A 13497-nucleotide genomic window follows, 5' to 3' on the forward strand; every position below is an offset into this window, starting at 1 on the left:
GGTCAGGGCTGCGGTGGCCGGGAGCAGCCACTGCACTCCAGTCTGGTTGAGAGTGAGACTGAATTACCTGCATTTTCCCACGGGTGTATAGTTATATATTTACCAACTAAGAAAGTACTTGCTTTTTTAAAAATTAAAAACTGAAAAATGAAAGGAAGTGAGTGCCTTCTCATCTTTACAGGGAAGGAGAGCAAGACAGACGCCCCCCCATCACACACACCAGCAGCATGCCTCCGCGTTAGGATTCCCGAGTGGGCACCTTCTCTCACACCTTACAGTCTTTTCCATGCTGGGGAGACCCCTGCAGCAGGTGCTGTTGGCCTCGCCTCTGCTCAGTCTCCCGCCCCTCGGCTCTCGCCTCTCAGCCTCCCCCCTCCCCCTCCTGGGTCTCTCTCCAGGTTGGGCGCCCTGGCTGGCTGAGCCTCCTGCCTCCGGGCTTTTGCGCTGTTTCCTGTGCCTGGACCATTCCAGGCTGCTCTCTCTCCTGAGAGTGGCTCAGGTCAGCTCCCCCCACCTGGGCCTCCCCTAGCACCCCCCCATGCCGCCCTCTCCAGGCTACTCCATATTTTTTGTCATTGTTGGGCTGGGTTCCTGTCTGCTCTCCCTGCCAGAACAGCGCGGCAGGAGGGCTGGGCTTCCTGTCATTTTTCCCACCACCACGCGACTAGTGTCTAGAGATGTGCCTGCACACCATAGGTGCTCAATAAATGCATGCTGGATGGACAAATAACCAAAAGAACACTTCAGAATACAACTTTACATACACATCATGTTGTGTTTTTAAAAACACAACCAAAAAGAAAAAGTTGGAAGGAAATATTTCAAAATGTCCCCAGTGATCGTCTCTGGGCAATGGAATAGAGGGTGACTTTTTTTTTTGAGTCGGGGTCTCACTCTGTCGCCCAGGCTGGAGTGCAGAGGCAGCCTGGACCTCCTGGGCTCAGACGATCCTTCCACCTCGGCCTTCTGAATGGCTAGGACTACAGGCGCCACCGCATCTGGCTAATTTTTTAATTTTTATTGCAGAGACGAGGTCTCATGAAGTTGCCCAGGCTGGTCTTGAACCCTGGCTCAGGCAATCCTCCCGCCTCGACCCCCCAAAGCGCTGAGATTACAGACGTGAGCCCCCACACCCGGCTATAAATTCGTTAAATTAGGTCTTCCCACTGCAAATCAGTGCTTTCCAGACGTGTTCAACAGGCTTTGCGGTTCTCATTCTGTGAATTTAACAAAAATCCTTGGGAGCTACTGTTCCCGTCCAAACGCCATTCTATGGAAGGGGAAACTGAGGCTCAAGAAAGCAATGAACCTGGGGAGGGAAGGGTCAAGGCCGGCTTTCCAGGAGCGTTCCCTGGGGTTTGGGTATCTGCTGTGGCATGTCCCTGCTGTCCCTTGGGGCCAGGACGGTCTCACTCCCGAAAATTAGAAGTGAGGGTCCCCCGCCGCCGGCTGGGCCCCACTGGACTGTCCTCTCCCTTCTCCTCTCTTGACCCGCAAAGATCCTCCCTGAAGTCCCGCAAACGCGCCTAAGCCTGAGGTTGCAAACCCCAAGGTCCTCTGAGCTCTGCGGGCCCACAAAGCAGCCCCGGATGGTGTGGGGGGCCAGAGGGAGAGCACGGCCTGTCGCAGGGAACCCGGATTCCCGCGGGTTCGGATCTGACTTTCTGGGGGAAACGAGACACTTCTATTTTCATGCGCTATATCCTGATTTTTCAATCTGGGCAACGGATAAATTAAAAATCGAGGAAGACAAAGAAAGGCTGGGACCGGCCATTTGATGACTTCTGACCCCGGCCTCTCGGGAGGGGGCGATGTCGAGGCTGGATCCAAATCGCTTTTAATTTAAGAAAATGTTTTGAGCCTGAACCCTAGTTTGAGCAGAGGTGCCACAAGAAGGCCAAAAGCCCCCAGGCCCCGCCCACAGCCATACCCGCCCCGTGTCCTGCTGTCTATACCAGAGTCTCCTCATGACAGGCTTTACCCCAAAATATTCTGTGGCTTTTCTGTAGAAGCTCGGAAGCTCCTCCTCTAATCCAAGTATGTGTGTCATTCTGCAGAAGGGGAGACCTGTCCTCATGCCCAAGACAGGTTGAGTGGCTGAAGAAAGAAAGGAGAGCATACCCTCAAGGTGAACGGGAGGTCAAGGTCAACTGTGTGAGTGGGAGGTCAAGGTCAATTGGGTGAACTGAAGTCAAGGTCACCGGGCTCGGTGGCTCAGCCTGTAATCCCACGCCTTGGGAGGCTGAGGTGAGTGGATTGCCTGAGCCCGCAGGTTCGAGACCGCCTGGGCAGGCGAGACCTCATTAAGAGACTCAAAGGACTCAAAAGAACTATACTTGCTATGAAAGAAACGTTTACTATATGAATTCCTACCTCACGTTCACTGTATTTTATAAATCCCTACCTCAAACCCCGTAAGACTAGGCATATGTAAGGCGCCTGGTAGTAACTGTGACCGTAAAGTTACAAAATATTTGCAGTGTTTGCACTTAGAACTTTGTTAAGTTTTTGTTTGTCCCATAATAACCATGTTAAATGAAATAACCGGCTTCTTCTGCTTCTGCCACCACTGCTGGCAGTGTGTGAATGTTAAGCAATAAGCCCCTCCTGGACATTCCTTTGCTTGAATTATGGTGGGCTCTGTGGCGCCAGCCACTCTTCTGGTGGGCTCTGTGTTGTTTCAAACCTGCTTGTATGTCGAAGCTGACTGTAAACCGTAGCGTATCTGACATTCCAGGAGGTTTAACTACCTCCCCTCCACCCGCTTGGCCATTAGTAGTCAATCACGGGCAGCCGAGCCCGCGCCTGCACAAATCAAAAGCAAACCCACCAATCTCAAACACTCCTGTCCTCTGACATCACTGTGGATCTAATTGAGAACTAATTATGCAAGGTCCGTGGACTTCGTTTTCTACGTCATGCCCTCTTCTAATTGAACAATATCTCAAGCCTAAGAAAAACTGGTCACGCCCAGCCCTTCCCTCGCAACTGTGTATATAAACCACTTGATGTACTAGGTCAGGGCTCTCGTTCCTGTACGGCTGCGCCAGTTACAGACGTGAGCCCAGAGTCGAGCCTGAATAAAGACCCTCGTGTGATTTGCATAGGAGCTGGCTCTTTGGTGGTCTCTCGGATTTAGGACTTTGAGGTCCAACACTCATCTCTACAATAAATAAAAAAAATTAGCCGGGCATGGTAGTGCATGCCTGTAATTCCGGCTACTCGGAAGGCTGAGGCGGAAGGATCACCGGAGCCCAGCAGGTCAAGGCTGCGGTGGCCGGGAGCGGCCACTGCACTCCAGTCTGGGCGACACAGTGAGACTCCAACTCGAAAAAAAAAGAAGGTTAAGGTCAGTTGTGTAGATGGGAAGTCAAGGTCAATTGTAGGGATGGGAGATTGAAAGGACAGAACATGGAGTCAATACACCCCATGAGCAGCCATTTTAACACTGCCTCGATCTGTCGTGTTTCTCCAGCAGTCCACTCTACCCTCTAATCACTAGCCCAGGACAGAACCGGTTTCTCAGAGGCAGCCATTGATCGTTGCGTCACGACCCCCTCCCCAGCTTGTTTTGTTGTAATTTGCTTTTCCATTCCACACACTTGCCTCCACCCATAAGACCCAGGTCAACCTCATCAGGCCTTCGTGACCTTCCTGACCCGGATCCCACCACCACGGCAGCAGTCGCGTGACGGACCCACCCATCTGCCCGCTGTCCCAGCAGGTCCGGGCCTGGGCTTATCGCCCCTTCCTGATGACTTGGAGCAGGGCACCCCCCAACCACCTGAACGAGCTGCCCCATCTCAGGGGACTGCTGAGAAGCATTTGACCTCAGGCAGCCAGTCTCCGTTGCTTTGTGAAAGTCTGGTGCATCCACGTGACTCTTTGGTCTAGGGCTGCCATGTTTCTTGGCTTTGGCCACGCCCCTACCTTGGGGAGATGAACCTTCTCTCTCTCTGTCCCCCCTCCCCCCCCATTCGCCACTGCTTTGCTAAGCTATGGTCTGACCATGTTGCTCCTCGAGCTACGGACGCCATGCTTCCTAGCTCTGGTCCCCTCCTCTACCTCTGAGAGGTGAATCTCTCTCTCGCTCTAATTTACTTGCTAAATAATATTTCCTAATCTGACTTCTGTGCAATTCTTTGCATCTTTCACGCAGCACCGGATCATACAACTCCACCTCAGCAGGTCTGACCCAACATTATGGAGACCCCACGGGGATATCTATGGTAACATAACAGAGATCAAGGTCAGTTCTCTGGATGGGAGGTCAAGGTCATGTCTGTGGGCAGGAGGTCAGGGTCAGCTTGTGGGGGAGCCGTTTCCTGTGCCCCTCGTGTGCCGGGCTTAGCCTGGACCCTGGGAACACAGGCTTGCCTGTCCTGGAACATCCAGGAGGGGGACAGAGAGGTCGCTCAGGCCTGCCGCCCCTCCCCCACCCCTGTGAGCCAGGTGGGGGGGACTGCCCCACCCGACCTGCAGGGGCTGCCTCCATGGGCTCCAGCCCTCAGGGACACTGGCTGGAGGTTAGAGGCTGGAGGTGAGAGAGGCTGGGATCTTTCTCCCTCCCCGCCCCTTCCGCCCCAGGTCCCCAAGAAGGGCAGAGCAGGCAGCCTCTCACCTTAGACCTCTGCAGACGACCCCTTTCTTTTTTTTTTCTGAGTCAGAGTCTCACTCTGTGCTGAGGCTGGAGTACAGAGGCACACTCACGGCCCCCGCAGCCTCGACCCGCTGGGCTCCAGCGATCCTTCCGCCTCAGCCTTCCAAGTAGCCGGAACTGCGGGTGCACGCTACCACGCCCGGTTAATTTTTTGATTGATTGTAGAGACGAGTTTCACCAAGTTGCCTGGGCTGGTCTCGAACCCGTGGGCTCAGGCAATTCCACTCACCTCAGCCTCCCAAAGTGCTGGGATTACAGACTAAGCCACGGAGACCGGCCAACAGCTCCTTTCTAAAAATGCTCCTCAGCCAGGCTCGGTGGCTCAGCCTGTAATCCCGCGCCTTTGGGAGGCTGAGGTGAGTGGAATTGCCTGAGCCCACGGGTTCGAGACCAGCCCAGGCAACTTGGTGAAACTCGTCTCTACAATCAATCAAAAAATTAACCGGGCGTGGTAGCGCGCGCCTGTAGTTCCAGCTACTTGGAAGGCTGAGGCAGCAGGATTGCCGGAGCCCAGCAGGTCGAGGCTGCGGTGGCCGGGAGCGACCACTGCACTCCAGTCTGGGCGACAGAGTGAGACTCCAACTCAAAAAAAAAAAAAAATGCTCCTCTACATGCTGCTTGGCCTGTTTCCTGTAACAGCCAGACAGAACCCTCTGGTGCCACCGTGCTCACGCCGCACGGGACGACTTGTATCCACCGATGCCGAGGCCCATTATTGTCTACTAACGGTTCTCTTTAACTAGAGCCCTTTTATTTTATTAGGGTTACTCTCTTATTATTTACTCCCCAGAGTAATATCCGTGAAACCCCAGGTTTGCTCCGCAAGTCACATTTTTCCTAAGACTCATTGACATGAACTCATCACTAGTGAATTTAAATGTCTTCACCCACATTCTAGCCACAATCTATATGCACGTGACCGGCACATGGGCCCCTGTGTTTGGGAAACAGTGACATACACAAGGGACAGCAGCTCCCTCATCACAGAACAGAGCTTGGGGACCTCAGAGGAGGGGTAAAGACCTCCCAGAGGAGGTGACATCTGTGCGGGTCAGGACTGAGGAGCGCGTTTCATCAGAAGCAGCCAAGCGCACGGGTGGGAGAGGGGCCGGATGGCTCCAAGGGGATGTCAGAGGCGGGAACTGCGGGGCTGGCAGCTGCAGAGGGTGCCCTGGGGTCACAGGGGGACAGGGGGACCCAAGTCTGCAGAGGCAGGTCAAAGCCCATTTAGAAGGAACTGGAGTGTCACACCGAGGGTTTTAGACTGTTCTCTATGCAGGCAGTTCCAGAGGATGTTTATTTACGTTCTGGGGAGTAAGTGTAGCCCAGGGAGCTAATTGTGTCTGGGAAGTTATGGGTTCAACTGCAGGACTTGTCAGAGCCTTTATGATGCTCTTGTACATTGAATCTCTCCAAGATGATTAACCTCCCCTCCTCAATTCTATGAAGCACTTGATTCACAAGAGATCAGGCCAGATAGAAATATTTTCAGCTTTACAGGCCTCTCTTGCATATTTCTTTTTTTTCCCCTCTCTCTTACAACGCTTTAAAAATGTAAAAATCAGCCAGGCTCGGTGACTCAGCCTGTAATCCCGCGCCTTTGGGAGGCTGAGGTGAGTGGATTGCCTGAGCCCGCGGGTTCGAGACCCGCCTGGGTAGCGAGACCTCATCTCTACAATAAATCAAAAAATTATCCAGGCGTGGTAGCGCATGCCTGTAGTTCCAGCTACTTGGAAGGCTGAGGCGGAAGGATCGCCAGAGCCCAGCAGGTCGAGGCTGCGGTGGCCGGGAGCAGCCACTGCACTCCAGTCTGGGTGACAGAGTGACTCCAACTCAAAAAAAAAAATGTAAAAATCATTCTCAGCTCATGGGCCATTGTTTGCCGAATGCTAGATAAAAATGTGCCCTGAGGCCGGGCTCGGTGGCTCAGCCTATAATCCCAGAACTTTGGGAGGCCGAGGTGAGTGGATTGCCTGAGCCCCAGGGTTCAAGACTCGCCTGGACAACTTGACGAGACCTCATCTCTACAGTACATCAAAAACCAGCCAGGAGTGGTAGCGTGCCCCTGTAAATTCCAGCTACTTGGAAGGCTGAGGCGGAAGGATTGCCAGAGCCCAGCAGGTCGAGTCTGTGGTGGCCGGGAGCAGCCACTGCCCTCCAGTCTGGGCGACAGAGTGAGACTCTGACTCAAAAACAAACAAACAAACAAACAAAAGTGGTCGGGATTATAAACGTCCCCATTGGGGGGGCGGGGGGGGCACATGGCCACATTGACTGTATGTGTCCACTGAAAGACAAATGCCAGTTTCAGAAAAGATAAAATGTAGGGGGACACTGGAGAGACACAGCAGAGTCTGCAGAATGGGCTTGGCCTCGGGGCCCATGAGCTGAGAATGATTTTTACACTTTTTTTGGACACCTTTCTCTGCAGGGCGTCTCCTGGAGCCGTCAGGACTCTGCTTCAGGGCCAGGGGATGGGGGTGAGGCCTGGCGCAGGGAAGCTGAAGGGCCCTACCTGGATCTTCTGGGTCCGCTTGTGCATGGTCTCCATGTCGTTGTTGAGCTCCATCACGTACGTGAAGCGAGCAAAGTTCTTCTCCTCCTTGGCCAGAAAGTCCTCAATGAGCTGGTTCAGGTTCCTGCCCTCAGCCAGTTTCAGCAGCCGGAGATAGGCCACCTCGTAGCTCTCGAAACTCTCCCCCTTGCTCTTCCTGCTGCGCTTCATGACCTTGAGATCTGGGAAGGGAACGCCAGCCACAGTGAGTCTCGAAGGAAGCCACTCTCCCTGCTGGGCAGGTCCTAGGCCAAGGACAGCGCTCTGCAGGAACCCAGGGGAGGGGTGGAAGCATCAGCACCTGCAACTCACTTCACCGTTATCCAACAGGCACATACCACGAGCCAGGCACTGTGCTGGGCGCTGCTGACACAGAGCCCGGCCCCCTGGAGCTTTTAGTGAAGGAAGCAAGCAAATAGAGAAAAGAAGATATCCAAGTAAACAGAAAAAGAAGTCCAGGAATTACCCTGGTGGCTGAAAGGGGACACTTCAGGTGCTGCAGTGCGGGTCCTGCTTTAGATGGGTGGTCAGGGAAGGGCTCTTGGTAGAGGTGACATTTGAGTGGAATGAAGATCAACGGAGTGGCCAAGACCTGGGGCAGAAGCTCTTAGGTGGCCAGGCTCTGTGGGTCGTGTCTGTAGTCCCAGCGCTTTGGGAGGCCGAGGGGAGAGGATTGCCTGAGCTCAGGGGTTTCGGGCCAGCCTGGGCAACTTGGCAAGACCTCATCTCTGCAATAACAATAATATTAAAAAATCAGCCAGACATGGTAGCACACGCCTGTAGTTCCGGCTACTTGGAAGGCTGAGGCGGAAGGGATTGCCGGAGCCCAGCAGGTCGAGGCTGCGGTGGCCGGGAGCGGCCACTGCCCTCCAGTCTGGGCGACAGAGTGAGACTCCAACTCAAAAAAAATAAAATAAAAATAAAATAATTTGTAAAACAGAAGCTCTTGAGAAACCTCAGAGCGCAGCGAATTCAAGCAATCAGAACCAGAGCGCTCCCCTCCGAGCCTCGTCCTCTCCAGCCCGGACACCCGCAATGGCCCCGACCCTCCCGAACCCAGCCTTGTCTCTCTGGTTCAGCCTCCGTGCGGCAACTAGAGGGATCCTCATAGGTGCATCTGGCCCCATAACCCCCTTACATGCTGTGGCTCCCCACTGTCCTTGGGATGCATCTAAAGCGTCTCAGCATCGTTTGGGATCGGGCTCCTTCAACACCTCAGTGCCTGGTCACCGCCAGACTCTGTCACGACTCTGCCTAAATCCTCCGATGATGTCCAACCACATTTAGGAAACCCTGTGTTCCCAATGCAGCCTGCAAGGCCCTGTAAGACCTGGCCTGCCTCTCCAATCCCACCTCCGACCATGCTCCACCAGCATCGACTCATTCTAGCCACTACGACCTGCTCTCTGTTCTTCCCAGAATGCCAACCTCATTCACACCTCAGGGCCTTTGCAGGTGCTGTTCCCTCGGCCTGGGCTGCTCGTCTCCCAGGCCTCCATGTGGCTGGTTCCCTTGTGTCATTCAAGTCTCTTCCCAAGTGGCACCTCCTCCACAGGCCCTCCCTGATCACCTGGGATGAAGCAGCCCCGGTCACACTCTGTCTCTGTCCACCTGTTTTATTGCCATCTCCATGCTTGGTGGTTTCTGATATAGATTAATTTTTGTGTGTGCTTCTTTGTCATCAGTTCCTGGAGGGCAGGACCTTTGTTGAACTCCCCACAGTATCCTCCAGCTGCCCGCCCAGTTCCTGGCACACGGTGGGGGTGAAGGGATGGTCCCCTGGGAGCGGTCACTGGCTGTTTCTCCAGCTTCACCTCTGTACCCCAGTCTGGCCCTTCCCACGTCTGCATCTTGTCTTTGCCGGTTCCTCTGCCAGGATGGTTTGCTCCCTCGCAACTAGAGCCTGTTCATCCTTTAGGTCACAGGCTGCATGTCCCCTCTTCAAAGACCTTCCTCGGCTACGCTGCCCAATGAGGTCCCCCTGTTAGCATTCCACCTCAGTCTCTGGTTTTCGTCCTTCAAAGATTCTATCACAGCTGGGCTCGGTGGCTCAGCCTGTAATCCTGCACCTTTGGGAGGCTGAGGAGAGTGGATTGCCTGAGCCTGCGGGTTCAAGACCCACCTGGGCAGGCGAGACCTCATCTCTACAATAAATCAAAAAATTAGCCGGGTGTGGTAGCACGTGCCTGTAATTCTGGCTACTTGGAAGTCTGAGGCGGAAGGATGGCGGAGCCCAGCAGGTCGAGGCTGCGGTGGCCGGGAGCGGCCACTGCACTCCAGTCTGGGCGACAGAGTGAGATTCCAACTCAAAAAAAAAAAAAAGATTCTATCCCATTCTAGGGCTTTGGGAGGCCAAGTGGGGGGATTACTTGAGCCCAGGAGTTTGAGCCCAGCCTGGGCAACCTAGCAAGACCCCATGGCTATAAAAATGAATCATATCACAACTCGAAGTGTTTGCATTTGTCTGCTTGTGTTTGTCTTTCCTGTGTCCGTATCTAGAATGGAAAGCTCCATAACATGCAGGCTGACATGACCCTGGTCACGGATCTCTCTCCGGTCCCCACCACGGTGCCCGTTTTCAGGGTAAGTGAGCGCCACAATTTCCTGGAAGACCAGGCGTGGACCAGCTGAGCAGATGAACGGAGGCGTCAGCGGGCCACAAAGAACGTCTCCCCGGAGGGTTACCTTGAGGGTGCGTGCAGCAGGAGGAAGCTGGGCTTTCCGCGGGGATGCCGCGGGGGAAGACAAGGGCAAGCTGTGAAAAGAGGAAGGGTAGATGCGTGACTCAACAACCAGAAAGGCCTGCTGGCTTGGCAGTGGGCAGGAGGGATCCTGTTGGACTCCACAGTTCTGAGCTTGGATGACTGGGGGAATCTCGAGGCTGCTCACTGGACCAGCAGAGAGAAGAGAGTACCAGAAAGGGACGTCAGGCTCTGGGGGACAGACAGGTCTGGGATGGGGCCCTGGATCTGCTGCTTAAGCTGCTGCGGATCTGGGCTGGATCAGGTGTCCACTCTGAACAGCAGTGTCGTCCTCCTCGGCAAACTGGGTCCGTTAATACTCATGTCTGCTTCTTGGGGTCCTGAGGGCCAAGTGGAAATCACAGGGGCCAAGCACTCAGAACAGAAGTTTGCATAAGTCAGTGGCTCACAAGTGGATGCATGGATGACTGGAGGGTGGTCGACAGATGGAAGAACAGGCGGATACATGATTGGACGGATGAATAGATGACTGGGTGGATGGATGGATGGATGGATGGATGGAGAGGTGGCCCAAAAGGCTGACAAAATTTAGGTGGTTTTTGTTATTTTAGAGAGTAAGAGATGGGGGTTTCTCAGGAACACATTTCCAGTAATACGGACCCAAAGGATAAGGCAGGAGAGACTGCAAGAACAAATGTAGCTGCAGAGAGGGCACTCAGAAGAGCTCGGGTTTTAAAAGCTATTCAGCCTTTGGGAGGCTGAGGTGAGTGGATTGCCTGAGCCCGCGGGTTCGAGACCCGCCTGGGCAGCGAGACCTCATCTCTACAATAAATCAAAAAATGAGCCGGGTGTGGTAGCGCGCGCCTGTAGTTCCAGCTACTCGGAAGGCTGAGGCGGAAGGATCGCTGGAGCCCAGCGGGTAGAGGCTGCGGTGGCCAGGAGCGGCCACTGCACTCCAGTCTGGGCGACCGAGTGAGACTCCAACTCAAAAAAAAAAAAAAAAAAAGCTATTCAGAAAAGCATGAACACAGCAGGCCTGTGATTCTCTTCAGCTTTCTTACACCGATGTAAAACTTTCCCTGGATGAAAAGAGTAGCTCACTCTGCCTAGACAGCACAAACGTGCTGAACACCTGCTTTCCCTCTGGGAGTCTGCAATTGTGGTGCGTGCTAGGCCGAGGGTGTCCATGTGACTGGCCCCCAGTTGGAATTTTGAGCACTGAGTCTCACTTGTGCTCCCCTGTTGGGCAGCTCTTCCCATGTGTCGTCACAGTGAGGTGCTGGAGGAACTAAGTGTGCTCTGTATGGCTCCATCTGGAAGTGGAGGTTCCAGGTCACCAGGTTTCCTCCTGTCTTTGCCCTATGCGCCCTTTCCCTCTGCAGATTTCACTCTGTAACCCCTCACTGTAATATATCGTAGCCAAGAATGTGGTTACATGCTGAGTCCTGTGAGTTCTTCCAGCCAGTCATCAAGCCTAGGATGATCTTGGTGACCCCGGCACACAAGTCTCCCCCTAAATAGGAGAGCCCCAAGTGAGGACACATAGGTCAGGGCTGACAGGCAAATACAGGGTGCCCAGCTACATCTGAATTTCAGATGAAGAATACATTTTTAAAATATAAGCATATCCCAGTTATAGATCCACAACATTCTTTACTGTAATCATGTGCCAAATACTGCATGGGACATAGTTATGCTAAAAATTTACTCATTGCTGATCTGATGTTTAAAGTTAACCAGGCATCTTGTATTTTTGTTTGCTAATTTTGGCAATCCTACTACAAGAAAATCTGGGCAACTTTCACATAAAGAGAGAGAGAGATGAGCGAGATGAGAGAGAGACAGAGAGAGAGAGAAGGAGAGAGACTGAGCATGCACCTAGAGAGTTCACCTTTTTCCTTTCTGGCCTGATCCTCGAACTCAGTGCGGTCATTCAGTTTGACGAGCAGGAAAGACTTCAGCTTGGTCTCGTGGGCATAGAGACGCTCCAGCTCTCTGATTTCCAGGTTATACTGTGAGATGTCTTTCTGCTGGCGGTCCTTCATGGCAGCCATTTGAGCCATGGCCTCCGACCTGGGCAGGGAGGTGCAGAGTCTGCATGTCCAGAGGCGTCTCCCTTCTCCCTCCCTCTTTCCTTGCCCATTGAGAGGGACTACTTGCCTGGCCAATGACCAAAGCCTTTTTAATCGTGAAGGCTTCTGGGGGTGGAAAAGCAACCCTCCTTGCCTGAACAACAGGAGCTGTGGGCTCTGGACCACCCCCAGAAGATTATCTTTCTATCATTGTCGTCATCATCTTCACCGTCACCATCACCATCAACATTCCCACCACTGCCGCCATCACCGCCACCACCACCAACAACAACAACAACACCAACACCAACACCATCACCACCACTGCCGATACTACCACCACCATCACCAACACCAACACTATCGTCACCACCAACGCCATCACTAACATCACCAACACCACCACCACCACCACCACCATCACCACAACCCCATCACCCACACCACAAACACCTACACCATCATCACCACCACCATCACCAACATATCACCAACAGCAACACCATCACCACTAACAATACCATCGCCATCCACACCAACACCATCACCAAGACAATCACCAACACTAACACCAGCATCACCAACACCACCACTATCACCATCACCACCGTCACCACTATCATCATCACCACCAACACCAACACCATCATCCCCAACACCATCACCATCACCAACACCATCACCACCATCACCACCACCACCTCCACCACCAACACCGACACTAACACCATCATAGCTCCTACCACCACTTCTATCACTTCCACCACTATCAGCATCACCACCACCAACGCCACCACCACCACTGCATCACCACCCCCCCACCACCACCACCACTACCACCGTCACCAACACCATCATCACCATCACCACCACCACCATCATCACCTCCACCACCATCACTACCACCATCCCATCACCACCACCACCACCACCATCACCACCACCACTGTCATCACCTCCACCACCATCACCACCACTACCACCGTCACCACCAATACTGTCATCAACACCATCATCACCACCACCATCACCACCAACATCATCACCAGCACCACTAACACCAACACCCCCACCACCAACACCACGACCATCAACATCACCACCATCCCCAACACCATCACCACCAACAATGTTATCACCACCATCATCACCACCACTACCACTGTTACCAACACCACCACCACCACCACTATCACCATCATCTTCCCCATCACTATTGTCATCACCACATATCAATTACTACGTCCCAGACACTCCCTTACACATGTATTATTCAATCCTGTCACCTAAAGAGATCCTACAACAATGTCGCAGCCATGGAGTCAGGATTCACACCCAAATCTGACTCTAAAACCTGCACTCTTGACTGTTGGGAGCCAACATCTATAGCTACATGGCTGAGGCCTGTAAAGGCCCATCTGGAAGATCATCTCTGACATAGGATATCAGTTATACCTATAATACTGGCATGTGATTAGTGACCAGTGTGCATACATGGCAGTAAAACTT

General features: G+C 53.3%; 1 protein-coding gene across 1 annotated transcript in view; it reads right to left on the reverse strand.

Moving 5' to 3' along the window:
* CCDC63 (coiled-coil domain containing 63) overlaps positions 1 to 13497 on the reverse strand; it is a 35354-nt gene that overhangs the window by 12668 nt on the left and 9189 nt on the right. The window contains exons 4-5 of the mRNA XM_008056459.1: positions 11808 to 11989; positions 7176 to 7396 (exon numbers count right to left, since the gene is read on the reverse strand). Of these exons, the coding sequence (XP_008054650.1) occupies positions 7176 to 7396; positions 11808 to 11989 (403 nt within the window). The remainder of the gene's footprint in view (positions 1 to 7175; positions 7397 to 11807; positions 11990 to 13497) is intronic.

The sequence above is a fragment of the Carlito syrichta genome, unplaced genomic scaffold, assembly GCF_000164805.1.
Source record: "Carlito syrichta isolate Samal-C Ts95f unplaced genomic scaffold, Tarsius_syrichta-2.0.1 Scaffold302368, whole genome shotgun sequence".
Taxonomy (NCBI): domain Eukaryota; kingdom Metazoa; phylum Chordata; class Mammalia; order Primates; family Tarsiidae; genus Carlito; species Carlito syrichta.